This window comes from Chelonoidis abingdonii, chromosome 6 (assembly GCF_003597395.2).
Source record: "Chelonoidis abingdonii isolate Lonesome George chromosome 6, CheloAbing_2.0, whole genome shotgun sequence".
In the NCBI taxonomy this organism is placed as follows: domain Eukaryota; kingdom Metazoa; phylum Chordata; order Testudines; family Testudinidae; genus Chelonoidis; species Chelonoidis abingdonii.
The window spans coordinates 79,282,821-79,306,955 of NC_133774.1; the positions used below are offsets into that span (position 1 = coordinate 79,282,821).

General features: G+C 41.4%; 1 protein-coding gene across 1 annotated transcript in view; it reads left to right on the forward strand.

Annotated features, from left to right (window-relative positions):
- Positions 1-7,888: 7,888 nt before the first annotated feature.
- Positions 7,889-24,135, forward strand: part of SNX24 (sorting nexin 24) — a 135,933-nt gene continuing 119,686 nt past the window's right edge. The window contains exon 1 of the mRNA XM_032790771.2: positions 7,889-7,972. Within this exon, the coding sequence (XP_032646662.1) occupies positions 7,913-7,972 (60 nt within the window). The 5' untranslated portion in view covers positions 7,889-7,912. The remainder of the gene's footprint in view (positions 7,973-24,135) is intronic.

Consider the following 24,135-nt stretch of genomic DNA (forward strand, 5'->3'; position numbering starts at 1 on the left):
AAAAATGTTGGTGTCCCTAATTGGCCCATCAATCCTTCACCCTTTTAACTATTTTGCTTTAAAAATCACTAGTGGGACTTATATATTTTAATATAGGCATGTCCAAAATTAAGCTATTGTACATCTAACCCATGTGTTTGCATTGCAACATTTAGTGGTGTAAATAAGGGAAAGAACAGTGGAGGATACACAGTTTGCTCTTTTTTTGTTTTGGGGTACTTTTTTTCTACAGACTGACCACAACCAGGTAGGGTGACTCACCTGGACAGGCTAGAATCACCCAGAAATTGGGTGTGGCGGGCACAAGGTGTGCTCATTGGTTGTTTGAAACTACTTAGGTGACTTCCATTGTAGGCAAGTTGCTTGACAGTGCAAATCCAGAAAATGGAAACAATGAGAACTTAAGAGGTAGGAAAGGAGTTTATAATAAGAGTTCGCACCTGCTAAATTGTTGGATTCAGCAATACAGGAGCTCAAGGATCGGAAGGGTCTACTGTAATGATTGTGTTCCAGGGACTTTCAGTTTTGTTGGATTAAACTGCAGGCTCCCAGTGGAGAAGAGGACAAGGACTAGAATTTGTTCTGGGCTGTGCACATTGCAGACTGTTGTTGCAAAGATTCAAGGGAAGTTTTGTAGGAGGCTGTGACACTGTAATTTGTTTCCTAACTTTGAGAAGTTAGAATGCCCTGACATGGACTTGGACACCATTCCACAGAGATTGAGAAGGGTAAACCATCCCAGAGAAGATCCCTAGGGAAGCTATATGTATGTGTGCATCCATAATTACGTTTTTGCATTTGAACTTATGATAGTAACAAGTTCTAAAACTTGGGAGAACATCCTCAACCGCAAAAGTGTTGTCTGTAAACAAGTTATTGACAATATTCACAAATGTTTCAAGGGTTATAAGTAAATTGTTATGTATTTAGTAATATTTTCCTTTAGAGATTGTGTTGCTCTCTTCTATCAGTATAGTATTGTAGATACTATATACTATACTAGATCTGTATAGTAGATATAGATACATATCAGAGTCCTGAAAAGACTAAATTTCTGAACTGTGCCATAGCAGAGAGAGAAGCTGAGGTACAGGAAAGAGGAAAGAAACATTATATCCAACATTAGCATAGCGCTTTCTCCACATCTGTTACACATGGTTATTTCTAAAGTAAACAGAGATAATTTCAGATGTGAAGGCCAATGCCACAAAGATTAATACAATGCTCGAATTATTTAAGATGTTACTATGCTTTTTGGTTCCTGAGGGATCTTCATAGTATCTTTATTCAATGTGAATGGAGAAATAAGAATCCCAGAGTGTATCTCCATTCACTTCAGGCTGTCCATGATTTGTATTCTTTAAGTTTTAGCAGTGCAGGTCATATAAATTATGTCCTTTTGGCTTCCTGTTCCCTAAATGTGTTGCTAGTAGTAAATCAAGACAATTTCAGGTCTGTGAGCCATGTGGAGAAACCCTGATTTTTATGTTAAATTAGAATGTTAAAGCTTTGCATGCTAATGATGATATACTGTGAAAACTGAATACTTAATATTCCAAAATATATTAATGCCTCTTGATCAAATTCTGCTCACCATATAATTTTCCTTCTTCCTCTTGGCTGATGATATACCATTGAATTTGCAACTGGATTAATGTCTCAAAACCACTTTTCTCATTAGTGAACTGTATTGCCCTTGGGAGTAAAATAAAGTAGCCTTTCTGTTGCTTTTAGGAGGAAGAAGGGTAGCTCTTCTAAATTATCAGTAAATGACTGACAAACCACAAATAATGCCATGCAACAAAACTCTTGTACTAGTTTCACCCTGGTGTAATAACTCTGACATCAATTGAATCATTTATGTTGTACATCACTTAAGATCAGAATAAAACTTAGAAGTCAGTTATAGGACTTTCAGGGCTTAACATTTCTGAAGAATCCTGGATACCACAAAAATTATTCTCATTAACGTATCTCATACTGCTAAACTTGGGGACTGTTTAGATTTGTTACATAACTTACCTTTTCCATTGCTGTGTGTTTAATATCTGAGGCTGGAAAAAATTGGATTAAATTAGCTAGAATATAAATCCTCCCAAATACCTCAGTAGCAGGTAGCCCTTACAGGATGGGAATGGATTTCTGTCAGCCTGCACCTCTACCATCATGAAGTGGCACCAGAGTTGCTCTATATCAGGGGAGGCAACCTATGGCATACGTGCCAAAGGCGGCATGCGAGCTCATTTTCAGTGGCACTCACACTGCTCGGGTCCTGGCCACCAGTCCGGGGGGCTCTGCATTTTAATTTAATTTTAAATGAAGGTTTTTAAATATTTTAAAAACCTTATTTACTTTATAAACAACAATAGTTTAGTTATTTATTATAGACTTATAGAAAGAGACCTTCTAAAAAAGTTAAAACGTATTAACTAGTACGCAAAACCTTAAATTAGAGTGAATCAATGAAGACTTGGCACACCACTTCTGAAAGGTTGCTCACCCCTGCTCTATAGCCATTACTACAGCTTCTAGTCTACAGTCCAGTACATAGTTCAGGTACTACCATTGTGCAGAGGGGAATGGCCAATAAATTTGGCAGCCCGGATTTCAGGTGAGTGCTTACTGTGTATTGTTATATTGTGTAGATGTTTAATGTGTAATATTTAAATATTTTTATCCTGGTTTTGTCTTTGACTCTCTTGGCCACAGATCTTTCCTTTCAGAGCAAAGTGTAAAACACACTTTTCCACAACAAGGGAAAAAGATAGAGGGGATAAATAGAGCTGGCTCACTAGATCGTCTTACTAAGGGATCTTGACATATGATCATCTTGGTGCTGAGATATGGTGATAGATGTGGTATGAATAGTTGGATCATTTACTTTGATTTGTTTGAAAGTTAATAGGGGTGGGTTTTGGTTTTTTTGTTTGTTTGTTTGTTTGTTTTTTTGCAACAATATTGTATTTCAATTTGTTTTTATTTCATTATATAGAAACCAGAGCCCTGCAAGCACATAGGGTTAACATGCTATATAAATGCAACTATTACAGGAAAACTCCAAAGATAAGTGAGAACAGTGAGGAAAATGACCCGACCACTCTTCTAATGAGAAATTTGGAAACAAAAGTGTGTGCGCACAAGCTCAAGTCTGTTAAGTTGTCGTAATTGTAAAGAGGAAAGGTAATATAGACTGTCATCTGCATCTATGATTCCTGTGAGCTTGTGGGGTGGTGGTTGTCTTCTATTGCCCAAAGATGTATGGCTGATGTTTGGGGCTAGGAAGGTTTGCATAAGGGAGAGAAAAGTGCTATATAAACTGTTAGCTACAAAGCAGCATGGAGATACATCAAATGCATCTAATATTTCACTTAGATCTTGCCTCCAAAATTTACGTTGTCCTCAATTCAAATATTTGCTTTTGGGCTAAATTTTGTTTGTATGAAATTAATCTCTCAAATGAATAAACATCTGCTCCTTCCTTTGTATTTTGTTTAGTAGAGCAAAACTGACATTTTAATGGAATTTTCATCAGACAGGAGAATTGATTATTCAGAATGTTTCAGAATACAATCCACTTTTTCCTCATCTGTACAAAACAATCATGATGTAATGGATCTGTTTAAAGTGGACACACTTGGTCTCAGTCTACAAATGAAATGCACTAAATTGTTTGGGTTTTGTGTATTTTAGCGACTATAGCTCCTGACATTCACTGAAGTCAACAAGAAAGCTGCTGGCCAGAATTTTTTCCTGACTCTGTGCTCTACTCCTGCAGCTAACATCTGGAATGTTCAGGCAGATGCTCTCTAGGTTTGTTGGACTGGTGAAAAGGGTGTCCTGAAGAGACTTTGCTCCCTTCTTCCCTCCTGATTAGAACAGAGTTTAAAAAATGATTCTTTATTGCATGTTGCAAGGCATATCTATTTTCTGCAGACGTAGTTTGAATAATGGATGAGATTTTTTTCCCCTATGGAAGATAGAGGTGGAGGAGAGAGTCCTTTTTGTTGTTAGTTCAGTGTACAGTATGTGATTTTTATAGTTCTTGTACCTGGGCCTAGAAACCAATATACTTTATAAACCAAAATAAGCTGCCTCTTGTATGGTTAAAAATAATTAACAAAAAATTATCAAGAGCCTTTCCAGCCAAAGAGGACCTTTTCCCCTCAAAGCAGAATGTGAATTGTAAACAATTTAAAAGTCAAAGGTTGTAATTGTTATCTTGGCTTGATTCTTGAATAGAGTGTTAAAACCCCAACTGTTTACTGATTTGCTTGTCACCTTTCATGCATGGGTAGCCATGTGAATCAGGTGACCTTGATCTAGAGCCAACAGTAAACTGAAAATGGTGCCAGGAGGTAGTATGACCAGTGAACGATTCTACAGGAAACAGCAATATTGTTTTGGGATAATAGCTGCTATCTGTGACCTTCTATTTATCAAAGAGCTACTGATGCCTCTGAGGAAATTCTTAAACTTGCTTTTCTTAGTCTGTCCTACTTGTGACTTTCTGTATTTCGCTTTACTGTTCCTCTTGCAAGTTATGCCAGGACTTGCTCAACATGCAAGTGTATAGGTGAGAATGAGACGTTAAAGAGAAATTTAATGTCTACTAATTTGAGGTATCATAGAAAACACCTACGTGGAGATACCTTTGATACTATGCTACAGGCTGTTTTTGTTGGGGTTTCTTTGCTATTACTAAAGCAGGCACATAAAAACACTATCGTTTGTTTAGAAAGTCATCTGTTTATTCCTCTACAGGCAGGGCCACCCAGAGGGGAGGGCAAGTGGGGCAATTTGCCCCAGGCCCCGGGCTCCGCAGGGGCCCCCAAGAGAACGACCGACGCTCCCACCTCTGCCCCTCTCCTGGAGCCTCAGCGCAACAAGCAGCGCTCCCGCACGGTGTTGCAGCGTCCATCCGGCGCGCCTCCTGAGCTCCGCCCCGCTCAGAGCCGCGTGGTCAGGGGGCAGGACTGCGAGCTCCGGGCTGAGTGGAAGGAGCTCAGGAGGCCGGCAGGAGGCGTGCTGCAGCTGTTCGGGGGCGCGCTGAGCTCTGAGTGAGCGGGGGGCAGGGAGTCTTGGGGCCAGTCAGAGAGGGGGCAGAGGTTGGGAGCGTCGGTAGGGATGGGGGGGTTGGAATTGTGGGCATTCGGGGGGTTTGTCAGGACTCAGTGGGGTGGGGGTGGATAGAGGTCAGGGCAGTCAGGGGACAGGGAGCAGGGGTGGGGTCCGGGGGTGGTGGGTGTGGTGGGGTTTCTAGGGGACAGTGAGGGACAAGGAGCAGGATGGGTCAGGGATTCTGAGGAGGGCAGTCGGGGGGGCAGGAAGTGGGTGGGGGTCGGATAGGGGGCAGGGCCAGGCTGTTGGGAGGCACAGCCTTCCCTGCCCTAAAGCTCATTCAGCAGTTTGAGGCTTGCAGAAGAGCCAAGCTGTTAGGTTTTCCATTAGGGCTACCATCCCTTTCACTTCTCAATGCCAAATTATAGTCAATATTTAATTTCAGTGCCATAGGAGATTCATGTCAGGGGAGGGTAGCTTCATTTAAAATTAGCCACTGGAGGAAGGATCACATGAAAGAGCAATATCCTTCCCAACCCTACCAATGGAGACCCCCCCCCCCTGCATTCCCTGAGGCTTCAGAGGGGTTAATTCAGTGGTTCACAAACTTTTGTCCTGGTGACCCCTTTCACATAGCAACGAACTAACCTCAGAGCTTGTGACCAAATGCCTGAGCCCATCCAGTCGGATTTTTCCCAGGTTCTGATACAAAATAAGACTGCTGGCTTTCCTGACTCATATCCAAACGTTGGCTTCGGTTAGTTAGAAACAATAAGAACAGCTAATAATTGGGTCAACCAAAGGTCATCCAGCCCAGAAGCTGTCTAACTGACAATGGCCAATGCCAAGTGCCCAGAAGGAGTGAACTAAAGGTAATGATCAAGTGATCTCTTCCGCCATCCATCTCCACCCTCTGACAAACAGAGGCTAGGACACCATTCCTTACCCATCCTGCTAATAGCCATTAATGGACTTAGAAAAATGCATGGAGGTTGTTTCTAGAGAGCTGGCTCCATGGGTCCCTCAAAAACGGAGACGGTGAACTGTGGTTTGTCCTTAGCATAGCTGAGCACAGACTCCACGAACTGAGCATTTAAAGCTTGTTCCAGAATCTGGAATGAGCCTATTTGTGAAAACTGAAATGCTCAAATAGCAACATGCATGTGAATGGACACACGGTGCTCGAATAAATTAACCCAGGGTTCTCAAAACGATGGTGAGACCCTCAGGGGTATGAGTTATAACTGGGGGTTGCGAGCTTCAGCCTCCACCTCAAACCCCGCTTTGGCCTCCAGCATTTAGTAATAGTGTTTAAATAATACAATAAAGGTTTCAAATTTATAAGGGGAGAGGGGTCCGCAACGGTTCAAAAGTTTTGGAATTTTTTTAAACAGAATTTTTTTATTGTTTCTTTAAACAATCAAACACAGCAAGCAGCAAAAATTTGGCCACACAGTTCTGAAACCTCAAACCATGTTCAGGTTTTGGCAGATGAATTTCAGCTTTTCAATTAAAAAAAAAACAAAAACAAATTTTGATGGAAAGCAGACATTGTCCATGATTTTTTTCTGCTTTTTAAAAATGCCTAGTTTTCGATCCAAAAAAAGTTTTGATGGAAAATATTTGTCCAACCCTTTCAATGAGCTTTAGTGCCTTTTAGTGCTAGGTGATGCTGAGAACCAGTGATACCTTGTAAAGAAGTTCTCTCAAAACTGGGTTTGTGCTGAGATGTGGAAGGTTTATTTTTCCCAGGTCTGCCTGTGGAGGGGAGCAAGTGGGGCAATTTTCCCTGGGCCCCACAGGGACCCCCACGAGAATATAGTATTGCAGTTTTTTTATGGAAGGGGCCCCTGAAATTGCTTTGCCCCAGGCCCCCTGAATCCTCTGGGCGGCCCTGTCTACAGGACATCACAACCAGTTGCTACAGCAGTTATGCCAACCAGCACTGTATTTGAGAGGAACCAGTAGTAGGGTGACCAGATAACAAATATGAAAAATTGGGATGGGGGTGCAGGATAATAGAAGGATATATAAGAAAAAGGCCCAAATATTGGAATTGTCCCTATAAAATCGGCACAGCTGGTCAGCAGAAACAGATGACCAGTTCTGGTGCAAAACTGACTTTAAGGGCAGCAGTAGCCAAAACCCACTTTTGCACATTTTAGTGTTAGGCGGTAACAACTCTGTTTCTGTGGCTGGCTTACAAAGGAGAGGCTCTCTAAGAGCTTTGAGGGGATGGAGAAGGAACAAGAATGCAACTAAGTTTAAACAAAAAAAACAAAAAACCAACGTTGAGCTATGTAAGGAAAAAAGCATCATCACATTTATCCTGATAACAAGAAGAGGGGAACTGAGTGAGCCACAAGCTCTTAATCAGCAGCCCATGCTGACCTTGGTGGCGGCGGGGGACGCTAAAGGCCGAGCGCACCTATTTGCGCACATAGAGGAGAAGCCGGGGCAGCTGATGGCCTGGCACGAGGGTAGACATCGCCGCCGGCTGTGGCCGCCCTGCAGGTACCCTGAGCGGAGTGTTTTGGACAGGGACCGAGCATGCCGAGGGGCCGCCTGCCGCAGCCACGGGCTGGGTGATCCCAGCGGCCGGCTCCAGCTCCCTGGCTGGGCAGGTCGCGAGCTGCACAGGGCTGCCTGGCTCGCCCGCCTGAGGCCCCGCGTCGCCCCCGCCCTGGGCCGGCTGCTGCGCTGGGGGGTCTTGCCCGCCCCTTCGCGTACTAGCGTCATGTGGGCTCCCGGCGCGTCACGTGAGTCGCTCGCAGCCGGCTCGGTCCCGGGGAGCTGCTGCTGCCCTGGAGCGCTGCGGTGCCCGGCTCCCCCGCTGGCCCGGCCCGCGCGCGCCATGGAGCTTTACATCCCGTCCTTCCGCTACGAGGAGAGCGAGCTGGAGCGAGGGTACACGGTGAGGGGCTGGCGCGGGGCCGAGCGGGGGCCCGGGGCCGCGGGCTAGGCAGCGTAGTGGGGCGGGCTGCGTGCGGCTGGTGCCCAGCACCGTCACCCCGTGGCTCTCCCTAAGGGGCCGGGGCCCGGGCCCGGGCCCGGGCCCCATCCCCACCGGTGGCGATTCTCTGCCTCCCCGCCCGGCCTGGGCAGCCTCGCTGGGACCCTGGAGGACGTGCAGCCAGCGGCTGGCATCGCCGAGGGTAGCGTAAAGAGCGAACGCATGGCTGGCATCCACTGGGAGGCCCCTGGCCAGGCAGCTCGTAGCTGTCCTTTCCATATGCTGCCTCTTTTCATAGACGCATAGGGCCGGCCCCTTGGAGTGAGGCAGGGCACAGCACCCTGGTGCCATTTGACATCCATATGCGGGCTGGCTGCTCAGGTCAGTGGCTTGCTGAGAACTGCCGAGTAAGAGGAGATGGAGCATGGCAGGCTGGGGAGCCTGTCTTATGCACAACCCTACCAGCAATGCAGACAGCTGCGGTCTGCTCTGTTTTATTGTAACTGTTATTTATTCATTAACTGTATTACAGTAGTGCCTATGAGCACTAAGTGGGGATCAAGACCCTGATGTGCTAGGTATTGTACACACACAGAACAAAAAGATGGTCCCTGCCCTAAATAGCTTACAATCTAAGTGTAAGAAAAGTGACAACATATGGATCCGGACAGATGGGGGAGTACAAAGAAACAGTGCGGCATTATTGGACCACACAATAAGCTATGGTCCATCAATGGCTAATTAGCCAGAATGGGCAGGAATGGTGTCCCTAGCTTCTGTTTACCAGAAGCTGGGAATGGGCAATGGGATGGATCACTTGATGAGTATCTGTTCTGTTCATTCCCTCTGGGACACCTGGCGTTGGCCACTGTCAGAAGACAGGACACTGGGCTAGATGGACCTTTGGTCTGATCCGGTATGGCCGTTCTTATGTGTGATCTCAGCACACCAGAGGCCCAACCACTGTCAATTTGTTTGTAGGCATTGTGGAAAAGAAACATTTAATACAGGATTTGAAAGAGAATAATGAAGTTGCTTTGAGGATGTTTATGGGGAGCTCCTCCCAAGCATACGGGGCAAGATGGAAGAGCACAAAAGTGCTTGTTGGAAAATTTAACAAGTGGCCAATGGAGGCAGGCATCATCATCATCATCATTATTATTATGCCAATTAGTTACAGCTCTCAGACTTCTAATGATTTATTTCCCAATAATGCCACCTCATTTTGCGACATTTAGACTTCCATTGTCTGTTACAAGATTACCGTTGATTTTCTCACTTTTGTCAGAGAATCTATATTCTCATCTTCCTTGGTCCTGCTGAATGTCATGTATTTTGTGTGTTGGTGACACATGCTGTAGCCTTGTCTCTCATTCCCACGCAACTGGTAAAATAGAGATAGATGCCTCCAAGTAGTACTGTGTAGTTTAGGGATAAGCACCTTAAGCTACAAACCAAGCTACCTTGGGTTCATCTCTCAACAGTTTTACTCACTGTTCTTAGTATTTTTGTGCACCTCACACCTATTATTGATGAAGATCTCCTACACCTACCTTAGGGGTGGCAAGCATCATTGCTCATTTTACAGCTAAGATAACTGAAAGATTGCACAAGGTCACTGGAAGCATAGCTGGGGACGGGGTGGGGGGAGGGGAATAAGTCTCATCCGTTTTCAACACTGGCTTTCAGATGAAGTGGGCCAAATTATATGCTTATCTAACTCATACCAACACACTGTGAATTTTTGCCGCTCTGTGGCTAGATCGTATACAGAGGTTTGAGTCCACCAATACTTGCATGATGATTGTTATAGTATCAGATCACATGGCAGAAGTTCATGCTTTTAGATCCATAGATCCCAGGTTCAGTCCCTGCTGGTGACCCAGATAGGAGTGTTGTTATGCTTTGCTATGCTGTCTCTAACCACCTGAACGTACTCTGCTCTGAGAGCCAGGAGTAGAACCAATGAATCCTGGGACCCATCACTCTAGTGCTAATTGACAAAAATGGTTGGGTTACCCAGTGATCGATCAAATGTTGTCTCCCCCTCTCTAGGCTGCTTATTGAGGATAACACACTTTCTATAGATGAAGTGGTAGAATTTTGTGTTGTGAATTCAGCTGTGGCTGATTAGCCTCACAATAGCTTTATATAATTGTTGAAATGATTTTATAGTGCAAAACATTTAGAGATGAATTTGGACATTATGTTAGTATTTGTTTTATTGTTGTAGCTAGATACCAATCCAAGTGATACTCAATCTGCCAGGAGGCTATGTCTTTCCTTTGGGATTTGCCTTCATGATGATGATGATTATTATTATGGCTGCAGGTTTGTCATGGTAGGAAAAAGTCACAGCATGATTTTCCTGTTTGTCACTCATCCCACAGCAAAGGTTCCTGCAGCTCCTGTCCCATAGATCTGGATGTAGTGCCCCAATGCACGCATTGAAACCTAGTGTATGGAGTAGCAGTGCCACTGGCTTGGCTCACCTGCCCCTCTGTCATGACAGGAAGGTGGAGGGAATCAAATCTGTGACCCTGTGTACTAGGTCACAGTGCCCAAAGTGGAACACTGGGCCCGACCCCAGTCCAACCCTATGGGACAGGAGCTGCAGGAGTGACTGCTGCCAGGAGTGAATGTGGGATGGGCTTTCTCCCCAGCCCTTCCTCACCAGATTGGCCTTCAGGTTGTGCTGGGGCAGAGGGGAAGGCGCTTCCTATCAAAAATTGCAAAGCTGTCATAGTAATTTCGTAAGCTGTGACTGTTCTGTGGTTTTTGATTAAAAAAAAAATGTTGTGGCAAACCTGCAGCCCTAATGATGATATATTTTGAGTATATTGTGTTTTGGTTAATGGGATCTGTCCTTTCAGCAACAACATGAGAGAGTCTTCTACAAACAAACCCTATAATATCTGAGAGCAGTGTGAAGAGATGTTGCTTGCATACACAGAGACTGGAAGACCTATCTTGTGTAAGCTCCAAAAAAATCAGAACTTAATATAATAAACTTATCTTTCTAGAAAACAAACCTCAGTCTTGAAAGTATAAAATTAGCACATACTAAGGCACTGACTTCCTGAGGACATAGGTAATGAACATCATTGCATTTTGCCTGTCACTCGCCAGTAGGAATCCAGCCCAACGCAATGGGGATTAAAAAGTTTTTCCCATCTAATGGATGTTGGTGGCCCCTTTATTATCTTTTTGATTCACCCCCAAAAATCACCAGACTTTGCACTAACTGGTGGACATATTAGAGAGGCCATGGAGACTAATCTACCCTTGTTACCTCTAGGCAAAGTTCTACTCCCCTCCCGTTGCACCCCCCGCTGCCAACCCACACAAGGTCAGGCATACTGACAGGGCAGTGCGTGTGGTTAAAGCTTGCCCTGATACTGCCCTGGAGATAAACAGAAGGCTTCATTTTCCAAGGTTGCATGAGCACTAACGCCAGAATTTGTTGTTGTATACAAATTATTTACATATTTACAACTATGCAGACTAGCTTATTAAATAATTTGTGTAAGTGCCACACATGGAGCTGCACAAAACTTTGCAGCTATGCTTCCTACTTATTCTCTTTCTTCAGTGTTGTTTCATTCACCTGAAAACAGATAGATGTGGGAGAAATATTAATTATTTTGGCTTTTAAGTTCATGTCTTGACTCCTGCAGCCCTACCAAGACCCTTAGATTGGGAGGAAGACTCCCTCCTTTTTGGAATAATTTTAAGACAGTTAATTTTGGACAATGAACATTCTTAACAAAATTTAGACTTTAGCAAAAAGTACTAGACTGTTACAGTTACAAAAGGAAACAAAACGGAACTCCACAACAACACGTTTCAAAGCCAGGAAATTATAACTTGATGTTTTAAGATCCCAGGTTCAAATTCCTTCTAACAACAAAGTTGCTTCTGTATGCTCGATCATTGTTTGTTAAAATTTGGGTAGTTTATCCCAGCCCCAGGGACCAATTGCTCTGAGAGGGAGCGGCGAACTGCCTCATTGATCTCAATGCGATGGTAACTTCAGGACTTACTTTCTCCACTCTACCCCCCTCCCAAACAGTATACCAAAACTATTACATTGGAGGTCTCTGTGTATGGAAGGAGGAGAAGAATGCAGCAGGCCTTGCCCACCCATCCAAGCAGATACCCCAGCAGGCAAAGTGTAAGTACTGGCCTATCCCACCCCAATTCTCCATGGGAAAGAGGGAATCCCAACTGCTATCCCTGATGCTCCCAAAGGAAGAGAAGCCCCTATTGCTACACCTAGGAGGGAAAGGAGAGTTTAACCAAAATATAGTGTTGGGATATGTAGTGTATTTAGGGATCCAAGTTACCTTGATTTGGCCCTCGTTTTTGAGTGCTGAGTTGAAAATCAGGCTCTGTTTTAGTAGCAGTGGTATAAGAATCCTTAAGAATTTGCATAAACTTTTACCAATTTAGAAGCATTTTTACCAAAGGATAGACTTTATTACTTCTTTGTACAAAGTTCAGTTTCAGAGTATTTGACATATGTGACCTGGCATCTGACATCTGTGTTTTTTCCCCCATGAGGAATAACAATAAGTCTCTACCACACTGAGGTGTTCTGAGGCTTAATACAACCTGTAAAACACATTGGAATTCTTAGATGGGAGATGCTATATAAGAAAGTAAAAAGCAGTAGTAATATAATCTACATGTCTGTCTGTAATAACTTGTCAGGTTTCCCGTCACATTTCCTCATCTTCTGGCTAACTGTTCACAAAGTGCCTAACTGGTTCTTGCTCTGTTGTAGTTGGCAACACGATGCTGTATCCATTCGCACCAATCCATTAGGTTCCTCAGTGATCCAACCAGATACTTAGACACAAAAATAATTTTGATTGCTGTTTAAAAAAAAAAATCTGTAAGAGAAAACACAGTTAAATCTAGCCTTATTGGTGGGACATGTGAACCAATAATTGTGCAGTGGATGTCTGTTTGCCTTATGTATTTGTGCGATTAACCCAATCTTTTATCCATGGTTCACTAAAGAGTGGTCCAGAATGGATGAATCTCCCTAAAACTTCACAGTATGAGAGATTGTCCTGCTGATACGACCACATGAGCCTGGTATATAAGGATGTATAGCTGGGAGCTACAGGAATAGGGGCCAATAGCTAAGTAATGGTCAGTGTGACAATGGGGAATGGCAGCATTGTCTGGAAACCTTATAGCTTAGTAGACAATGATGGATATCATGGCTACAAGGTGCAGCAGAAAGCTCTTTTCTTTAATAGACAGAAGATTGGATCCTGAAGAGGATGAATGTCCCATAGGAAATAATTTCACTTTCTGTAATGACAGGTGATAATCAGTTACTATAGACATTTATTTAAAAGTCAAGCGACATGACTAGGATCATTGATCCAGGAAGCCACAGTTTGCTGAACTGCTGAATATAAAAGTGTCAGTGGCCAAATCATGTCTACTTCCATTCTCTTGGTCTTATTCCAGAGAAAAAAATGGGAGGGGATTGCAGTTTTAGGTAGCCTTAACAAAGGCATAACATGCAAGTCGTGGGAAGTGATAGTACGGCTCTACTCAGCGCTGGTTGGCCTCAGCTGGAGTACTATGTCCAGTTTTGGCCACCATTGTATAGAAAGGATGTAGAGAGACTGGAAAGGATCCAGAAGTGAATGACGATGATCAGAGGGATGGAATGCAACCCATATGAGCAAAGGCTGAAGGAACTGGTATGTTGAATTTGGGAAAGAGGAGATCTGGGTTGGGGGGGGGGGGATGGGTAGACATGACAGCAGTCTTTGAATACTTGAAAGGCTCTCATAAAAAGATGGAGAAAAGTTATTCTCTCTTGCCACAAAAAGCAGTACAAGAGACAGTGGATTCAAACTACAGAATAGTAGATTTAGGTTAAATCTCAGGAAAAAATTTCTTAACTGTAAGAATAGTAGGACAATAGAACAGACTGTCTAGGGAGGTTGTGGTAACTCCTTCATTGAAGGTTTTCAGAAGGAGACTGGATAGGCATCTGTGTTGGATGGTTTAGACAAAACAATTCCTGCATTTTGGCAGGGGGTTAAACCTCGTAGTCCCATCTAACTATGGTTCTGTGATTCTGCTGCATGAGAATTAAGGGTCACATTGAATCTGTAGGTTATAAGAGGGCCCAATATGAAATTTGGGTTACAGAGTGGGATGGAGATGCTGGAATTTGCGGTGAAATGGCTTTTTTACCAATTACAAGATATCTGAATATGCTGAGTTGGAAAAAGTTATGGCAGAGTTAGGCGTTGATGAGCCTATGCAAGCTGAAAATGAGAAATGGGCTAAAATGGTGAAGGTGGATAGAGATTTGGATATCATAACCAAGGTGAAGTTTGGAAAGGGGTATTGGATACATATAATAAGGGGTAGAAGCCTAGATTATTTCAAAATTAATATCTCCCTTGCTATGCTATCAACTGGAAGGTCTACTTCTATTTTATTCCTGTTATGTTGTCAGTCTTAAGTATGTTCCTGTGTTAATTTTTTTCATTAAAACTCTAAGATACAAAAATAATAGTGAAATCTCTTGTTATAGGACTACTTGTTACCAGACTCTCCCCCTTCCCTGTAAACAATCAGTTTTGGATTGGCAGGAGCCCAGCAGAAGATAAGGATGCTCATAACTCCAGTGAACTGTGTCAGGCAGTTGAGAGAGATGTGATCGATAGTGTCACCCTCAACACCCAGGGCGAAGGAGAAGAAGACTATAGTGTGGCTCAGACAAAAGGAAAACCAGTGTGAGTGCCATGAAGTTAATGTGGCATGGAAGGCAGACCGAACCTTTTTGAGGAGGATCTGTGGAGAAGGGGCAGATTTCTAGCCGCTGTGAGGAAACTAGATTGAGAAAAGGATTTTTGAGAAATGCAGTGGTGATGACAGTCCTGGTTGATCACTGATGTGAGGTGAGAGGAAGAAGGGAGCGTAAGACCCACCCTCTGGCAGCTCCATACGGCTCACAATATAGGGCACACAGCAAACTGCACTCTTTCCCCTCACACCCCCTTTGAGAGGGAAGGTTGTCTTTTGGCATTTCCAGAGAATAACCCCAGTCCCTCTTTTCTTAATTCCTCTACAGTTTATTCTCATTGGTTGGGAAGGAGAGAGGTGGGAAGAGTTCTTTACCTTAGCTGTGTGAGCTCTGTTTCCTTCCTTCAGGGTTGCTCTCTGTCTGCCTGGCCAGCAGCTACTGCTCAGTGTTTCCATCTTCCTTTGCTACTATTCTCTGATTCTGTCAGCAATAGAAGGAGGACTTAGACAATGATCTGTGTGGTTCCAGTTGGCTACGGAGGTATAAAGTAACCTTAGAGGGGAGGAACAGAACTAAATCACCACAGAAGCCAAAAACTCCCTCTCCTTTTCACTCTTTCCCAGTCTGAGAGAGGAAACTGAGAAGAGAGGGATGAAGAAGAACTTGCAGGAATGATAATGAAAAGCTTGAAAGTAAGGAGATTGGGAAAGGAAAATGAAGGCAGAGGCTATAATACAGCACCTATAATTTTAGAATCCCCTCCCCTCTGTCAACAAGAATACTGGGAGAATCCATCCCCCATTCCAACTCCACAAACTAAAATTTAGCTCTTGAAACATATGACCTGTTCTCTCTGATTTATCTTTTAAAACAATTCGCCAAAAAATTATGATTAAGCAATGGCTTTGATGTGTCTCAATTTTGTCAGGGGACTGTCTTCCATAATACTTCGGTGAATTGAAAGTACACCCCAGATGGTGAAAAAACTTATGGAAAATGGCTGTGTTCCTCATTTAATAGTAGGGGACAATTAGACCTCATTGTCAGTTTGAATTGATGACTGTAGCTTCCAAACTATTGAGCCTGTGCTAATACATGCAACAGTTGTTCATAATTTGGCAGTGAATGACCTTTAAATGTAGATGTTTACTGAGGATATCCTTAGGGAACAATTTAACTTCAAAATGACACCCATGAATACTTGTTATCATTTAAATATGCTTCCTTTGTCAATAACAGAATAACAAATACTAGTTAGATTTCTAATGTTGATTCAGATACTGGGAAAACTGCTGAATAAATTAGTGCATATTTGATTTATATTGACCAAAAAATTTTACATTGGTATGTTGCAGGTCAAGATGACATCTATTTAAACATGTTGTTGAGCAGAGAGGTCATGTTTGACTGACACACATGCTTACAGTGTTTTTAATTAACTTTTTTAACACTATTCCCCAAATTCCTTTTAAGTAACAGATTTTGTGGAAACAAGATAGATATGAACATATGATGTCTTCAAATATAGTGATGGTTTTAAAAGAAGTCTGTAGCCTTTATCCTGCCTATAAAATTATTGATGAGTTAATTATGGCTGAGCTTTACTCTAACGTTTTTGGAAGTCTGGAACTACTACAGTGTACAGTAATCTTTAGATTGTGTATCTGTGCTCTTATTCCTTCATTTAAAAGACTGAATGAGAGTCAAAGAAATGAAGACCTGAATATTTCTCTGTGTGAAAACTGACTATAGAGAAGCCAAGCTAGCAAATACTTGCTTACATGATTGTACCGTCTGTATTTTTTTCAAATGCAGAAGGCTTGAGTGGTTTTATAAGGTGATTTCTGTGGGAGTGATTATACTAATTAGTTTATGTAAAAGTAGCATTCTAACACTTCTATTAAGCCTCTGAGCTGTGTGAACAAGATATTGCCATAAGCCTGAGCAGACTGAGTCTGACTTGAGTATTCACAAAATTAATAAGTCCTGGGACTTCACCACCACCGGCCTATGTTCTGAGAGCTCCCTAAATATGAGCTAGTATTACAAGTTATAGTGAATCAGCAACGGAGACTTTACTTGCTCCAATTCCATTGGATTTTCAGGAAAATGACACAAATATGAAGTCCATTTTTTCTCATAGTCACAGATGCAAAGAAAGCATCTAAATGTCATAGAGTACAGTTTCTCCATCTGACAGTCCCAGCAGCACTGTAGGTAGATTATATTTGGGAAGAGGAAGAAGATAAAGAGAATTTGGCACATCGATGTCAAAGTAATGTAACTCCAGAAAAATACTACTTATGAAACACAATTGTTTAATTTCTAATTTCTAAAGACAATATGAATCAGTTGATCTCTATATAACTGACTTAGAGACAGTTTATACCAAAGATGACTATAACTGAAAGCGATTATAGAAAATGTGTGTGTGTGTAGTTATACAAAAATCATATTTTTCTCTCTTTCCTCCTCCTCTTTTTTTACTTTGGGTATTTGGCAGCAGTTTTGGTATAGCTAGTTAAACTCTTCTGCATAGCCAGTTTTCCCTCATGTTTGTTCATGGATTTTAAGGCCAAAAGGGGTCATTATGATCAGTTAGTCTGTTAAAGATAGAATAGATAACATTTTAATTTGGCCTTCAAAGAACTCCATGGAAAATTTGCAAAGACTCCTACCGCTGAACATGGGAAAATGAAACAATACAAAATCTGTTCGAAAATATTGTCTATGTATACATGGCAATCAGTTAAAGAACAAGAGAGCTCTTTTTCTGACCTGGGATGAGTGCTCATATAATAGACATTAGCTCACTGGGATATCTGTAATCACCCGTGAAAGGCACAAACAAAAGAGCTGATGTAATGCCATGAAATTGTAGTGAAGAAGCTAGGAGGGTGTCCTATTTGAATTTGTTTAAGAAACCTTTGTGAATTGATTACTACTGTGAGTTCTTGGAGATTTCAGAACATGTATACACAAGCAGCAGACTATGACTAACTGTGTCAAGTGGGGTGCTGGAACAATTTTTATAGTGAGGGTGCTGAGAGCCATTGAACCAAACTGTAAACCCTGTATATAATGGAAACCACTTCAAGCCAAGGGGTGTGGCAGCACCCCTAATTCCAGCATCTATGCGAAGTCACAATTTGGCCCTGAATTCAAGATGTTCTGACAATGGATCATAATTGTTAGGAATAGTCTTCAGAAATAGCCAGTTGATATTTTAGAGAAAAAATGATATGCTCAGAGAATTAACAATAGAGCTATTCAGTGTGCATGCCAGTAAAAATACATAAATCCATGTTGTAACGTAATGTTGAACTGGTAAAAGTACTGTTGGCATAGTGCCGTCAACAAAACTATTTTGGCAGAATGTGTTCAGACTGAGATACTTGTGCCAGCACATTGTGTCCACACAGCATCAAGTAGAAATACAAGAGTAAAATGGCTGGCTTCTCCACACAGATGCTAGTAAACAGCCAGTTAACGACTTTACTTCCCAGAAAGAACTGAGAAAATACCAGTGTGACGCTGTACCCCATAATGCTTTATGGGAATATGACATAACTGGAATATGTTTTGTGCTGCCTGTGCCATGTAACATATCTCTGTAAAAGTTATGGTCTGCTATATCTATTCATCCTGTTTGTACACATATATCATTTTGTACTTGAGGATAAGAATATTGACCGTATACTTTCTTGGTTTCTAAGTAAGTTTTTTGTGAGGTATTTGGTCAGCTTCTTTAGGAAGAAATTCACAAGGTTAAGTACCTGATCTGGAAGCACTTGGGGAACAATGCATCTTGAAATGCTCCAATCCACATCATAAGTCTTCCTGGAGAAATACAAGATACCATGTGGACAGGGCTTCTGCCTGTAAAGACTGTGAGTCACGCATGGACATGTGACTCGCCCAGGTGATTCCAGAACTCCATCTTGGAGCTGGACTTTGCATAGGAGTGAGGAGGGGGGTCTCCACCCACAAGAGAGAGTCTATTTAAACCCCTGGGAGACCCATCCATTTTGTCTTCAGCTGGCTAAAGAAGGAGCCCCTCCTCACGCACCCCCTCCCTGGATACTTGAAGGAAACTAGAACAAAGGACAGTAACTACAGGGGATGTGAGTGATTGGTGGACCCAGGCTAAAAGGAGATTAGCCTGTAAAAGGGAGCATTCTGGAACTGGTGAGGAACTTACTTGTATTTAGTTTGATTAGACTTAGATTTGCACATTTTATTTTATTTTGCTTGGTGACTTACTTTGTTCTGTCTGTTACTACTTGGAACCACTTAAATCCTGTTTTCTGTATTTAATAAAATCACTTTTTACTTAATTAACTCAGAGTATGTATTAATACCTGGGGGAGCAAACAACTGTGCATCTCTCTCTATCAGTGTTATAGAGGGCGAACAATTTATGAGTTTACCCTGCATAAGCTTTATACAGGGTAAAATGGATTTATTTGAGTTTAGACCCCATTGGGAGTTGGGCATCTGAGTGTTACAGACAAGCACACTTCTTTGAGCTGTTTTCAGATAAACCTGCAGCTTTGGAGCCGGTAATTCAGACCCTGGGTCTGTGTTGGAGCAGATGGGAGTGTCTGGCTCAGCAAGACAGGGTGCTGGAGTCATGAACTGGCAGGGAAAACAGGAGCAGAGTTGGCATCAGTTGGCAGCTCCCAAGAGGGTTTCTGTGATCCAACTCATAACAACCAGTTGTAGGGCTGGTCTACACTAGAAAATTAAGTCTGCTTAACTGCTTCGCTCAGGGGGGTCAAAAATCCATACCCCTGACCAGCATAGTTAAGCTGACCTAACTCCTAATGGAAGTCAATGGAAGAATTCCATAGCTACTGCCTCTTGCGGAGTTGGATTACCTGTGCCAATGGGAGAACCCATCTCATAGGCTTAGGTAGTGTCTACTCACCGAAGTGCTACAGTGGCACAGCTGTGTTGCTATCGTGTTTTAAGAGTAGACATATCCTTACAAATACAACCAAAAGAGAAACAAATGATCCATTTATTTAAAATTATGATTGACATTTAAAACATTGTCCTGCTTGCCAGCTAAGCTTGTTTGTCCTAAGGACAGATGAGCGTTGAGCTTTTTGCAGTAGTCTGCACTGAACCCGATTTGCTGGTGGAATGAGCACTGCCCCTCCTATTTCAATCAACTTTAACCACTCAAAACTTATAAATAGAAAAGATTTTCAATGCCATAGTCATCACTAGTCTACTTTGGAGTAGGTACTGAATGAGAAGTGATACCAGAACTCTGTCATAGACACACTGTATGTTTTTAAATATTATTATTTATTTGTATAACAGTACTGCCTACATGTCCCACTTAAGACAGGGGCCTCTAGATGAGAATCATGTAAGTCTCCATTTCCTTGGCATAGGAGTTCTAAAGATCACTCTTAAAATATGATCATCTGTTTCTGGGTGATGCTTGTCTCTCTCACCATGCATGTTGTGAAGATTAGTTAATGTTCGCAAAGATCAGTGTTCGTAAATATCACTTCCCATGTGGTAGCTAGTGCTGTATCAGGAGACTGACCTAACATGCTTTGCTTTGACTTATTGTAGAGGTGAAGATGGTATGGAACTTGACTGTAGATGATTTTTTTTTTCTCCCGTCAAAGTAGCATAAAAATTGTAGTGTAAAAATTGATGAATTTCATTATTCTATTTTTTCTGTTGTTTTGTCTCACTCTGTAATTGATTCACTGTTTAAATGGATTCAGTTTTTAAACCTGTGCAGAAAATATTCATGCACTGCAGTATATTCAGTTTGGAGAATAATGAAATCTAAAACTTCCCCATCATCTTGTACATAAGCACAAATTAAGAATCTTGATTATGTGGTGAAACAATCAATTGGGTGGCAATGAGTATTTATTGATTACAGAGAAGCTGCTTTTATGAAATGTGATCAGATGCATTTCAGCTGACTGGCTTTACTTGTGGTCTTGCACAGATACCTCTTTTTTGTTTTGTTTTGTTTTTTCCTTTTCTGAAATCAGAATCTCTCTGGGAGCTGGAAAACTCTTGGCCACTCCTGAAGCCAAGCTACGGTGATTGCTGCAATCTGACTTGACTCTCTTGATGCTTTTTAGGTGGGAAGAAGAATGAACATGCTAATTTCATTTAGATTTTAGGTGAATAGGTTAGTAGATGTATTATAATATCATTCAGTTTTCCAAAAATATTGCGGTTGCTTACAAGTTATAAACAAACTCATCTCATAAAGACCAAGGTAAATTAAATGTAGATGTCATAGCCCAAGTTATTGTGGAATTAAACAGAAAAGGGGAATGAGATGTTTCCCTAACCCCCATAATATTTTTCCTCTCAACTTACCTTCTTTCTTGAGTGTCAAAGCATCCAGACAAAATATTTTGATGTTTACTTTCTCTCCCAAGTCTCTCATGGCTCAGCTGTATTGCTGTGGATTCCAATATCCCTGTCTTCTTTCCTGATCTGTTCTTCAGGAGTTCTGGAGGTCTCAAATCTTTGTCTATGTCAGATCCTCCATTCAGGTTTTCAGTATTTTTGTTTCAAACATTACTGTGGCCCAGACTTTCAATAATCTTCCTGCAAATCCAAGTTTTCCAGCAAAATGAATTGCCTCTTGCTCCAAACATACAGCGATAAACTAAAATGACTCCTGTATATACTCGTTCATAAGCTGAATATTTTTGGTAAAAAAGTGATGCATCAAAGAGCGAGGATCAGCTTATAAATGGGTCTACACCAAAATTTGATGATTTTAAACTCTATGGAATCATCAAAATGAATATCTAATACATTGTCGTTTTGTTTACCTGGAGCGTCTGCAGGCATGGAGCCCCTCAGCTCCCTGTGGCCGCAGTTCGCCGTTCCCAGCCAATGGGAGTTGCGGGAAGTGGCTCCACTTCCTGCAGCTCCCATTGGGTGGGAATGGAGAACCGCGGCCACAGGGAGCTGAGGGACTCCATGCCTGCATATGCTCCAAGTAAACAGAACATCCCGACCTACCAGTGGATTACCCTGAGGGACAAAGTTGCCAACCCCGGAAATATAGAGTCGGCTTATGAAAGGGTCATACAGTTTTTGCTATTTTTACCAAACCATCTGGGGGGGTGGTGGTCAGCTTATAAATGAACGGGCTAATGAACAAGTGTATACGGTACTTAGTTTTTCTACTGCTTTGCATTTGCCACTGGTGCTCAGTCTAAAGAACTAAACAAACATGGCACAGATATGAAGTTCTAGGCAGTTTTTCTTCTTTGGAATATGATTTTTTTTTTTTATTTGCTGATGTCATATCACTCAGTTTTGACAAATTACCTGTGAACAGATGAGCAGGAAGGAAAACTTTACAAGAGTTTCACTGTGCATTTCAACTATACAACAGTGGTTGAACAAATTAGGTATAGCTGCAGAATTTTTTTAAAATGGCAAAAAATGGTGAGGAAAAAGCCCTAGTACACTGTGATTAAATGACAAGAGACAAAAATGGTCAGGTCAAAAATATCCTTTTAATAAAAAGAATTCCAAACCAAGTGATAATAAAAATAGAATTTTAAAAATATGTAAAGATCTGACACTTCAGTAATCTTTGCGGGTTTATATGTGCATTCCTGGTTTATTTTAAATTCAGCCTTCTTGTTCTCCATTGATCATGAATACATCTTAAAAATATTTTATCATTCCTGTGAAACTGTGGACTATAAACTTAGAGGAACACTGATTTTTATGGTAACATTAAATTGATATCATCACTATTGAAGTGTCCGACAGAAGATTTCTTGAAGCAGTTTTGTGTTCACATGACAGCCTCCAGTATGTAAAGAAGTCTTTTTTCGTTGCTACCTATTTTGATCACATCTTATTTTTTTTTGTGGCTTTTAAATATGGATGAAATGGATGATTCCTAAGAGTGTATTTTTACATTTATCTGTTGCAGAAACACCTGTGACTTAACAAGACAGTTGTTTCATGGTGGAAGTCGTTTCAAATTTCTTATTTCAGAACACTGAATTACAATATCATTTCAGAATGTTTTCATGACCACAATTAGATCATTTTCTTACATTATATATTTACAGAGTCCACATAATTCTGTGTATGTGTGTTGCCCCCTCCCCTCCGCAAAGTGCTGAACCACCATACAAATTGTGCTGGGAGAGTTTATTATGGAAATATATTTCAAGCTTCCAAGGGGCTGGGGAGAAGTGTGTGGGTGCATGTATGTGTGTAAAAGAAGGCTGACCATTTCCAGAGTAATAGTTGTTTATTTCTTTTAGAAGATAAGACAGTCTTCATGCTGGGATTACTTGGACATGTGAGGAATATATTGTACTGTGGTAAGACTCATCCTTTCAGTTAAGAAAAACCTTAAGCTATTTTTTTTCTTTCCTCTTGGTACCAGCTTGCTGTAATATGTTTTTATGGAAGACAAATATGGAGGATTATTCTGATCCTTGTTAATTTGGATTTTAAAAAAGATTGTTTTCCCTTACCATTTCTGTTATCCATTTATTTTGGGATAATATTATTCAATGTTAAAGTTAAGTTCTTAATTTCAACATTAATAACATTCTAAATATAGTTTTAACAGCTAGAAAGAAATAGCCATGTGAGGTCTCTCTATTAATAATATTTTGTCCCCAGTTTGTAATAAATTGGTAAAACTTTACTTCCTTGAGCTTCCTTGGTTTTTATTAGTTGTTAAAGGAATTGTGTCTCCCTCTCTGATGGGCTGAAGCTAAATATGTTTAGAACCAAATAAAGGCAGTTTGCAGCTTTCTTGATAGAGGTTAAGGAATTTTAACAAGAACCTTTGAGTTTGCTGTGAATTAATACAGTGTAGCTAAAAGCCAGAAGTTTGTCTACTGTAAGTTAGTCACATGGTTAAACTTGCAAGAGCTACCTTTATCCTTCTGCTCTTTCTTTTTCCATCCAAATAAATGACATTGTTAACAGATTAAATTAACAGATTTAAAATTAATTTAATCTGTTTCCAATTTTTTAAAAACTCAGTAATGATCAACATAACATGTACTAGAGCAAAACTCTCCTGAGCTGCTTCAGGGTTTGAGTATTAGATTTTATAAAGCTTCATAAAATATACAGTGACTTTGATTGTGAAGAATACCTTGAGTCTAAGAAGGGTACCAGCAACATGCATCAGATTCAAAACTATTTACTGATAGTTGCACACTGAATCGCCAAAACTTGTTCATTTTAATGGGGGGGGGAGTAGGAGTAATGACAGATGTAACCGTTATCTTTTAGGGGCTAAGAACTTAATGGCCCATTTCTCAAATGAGTTTTTACAATAACTAGA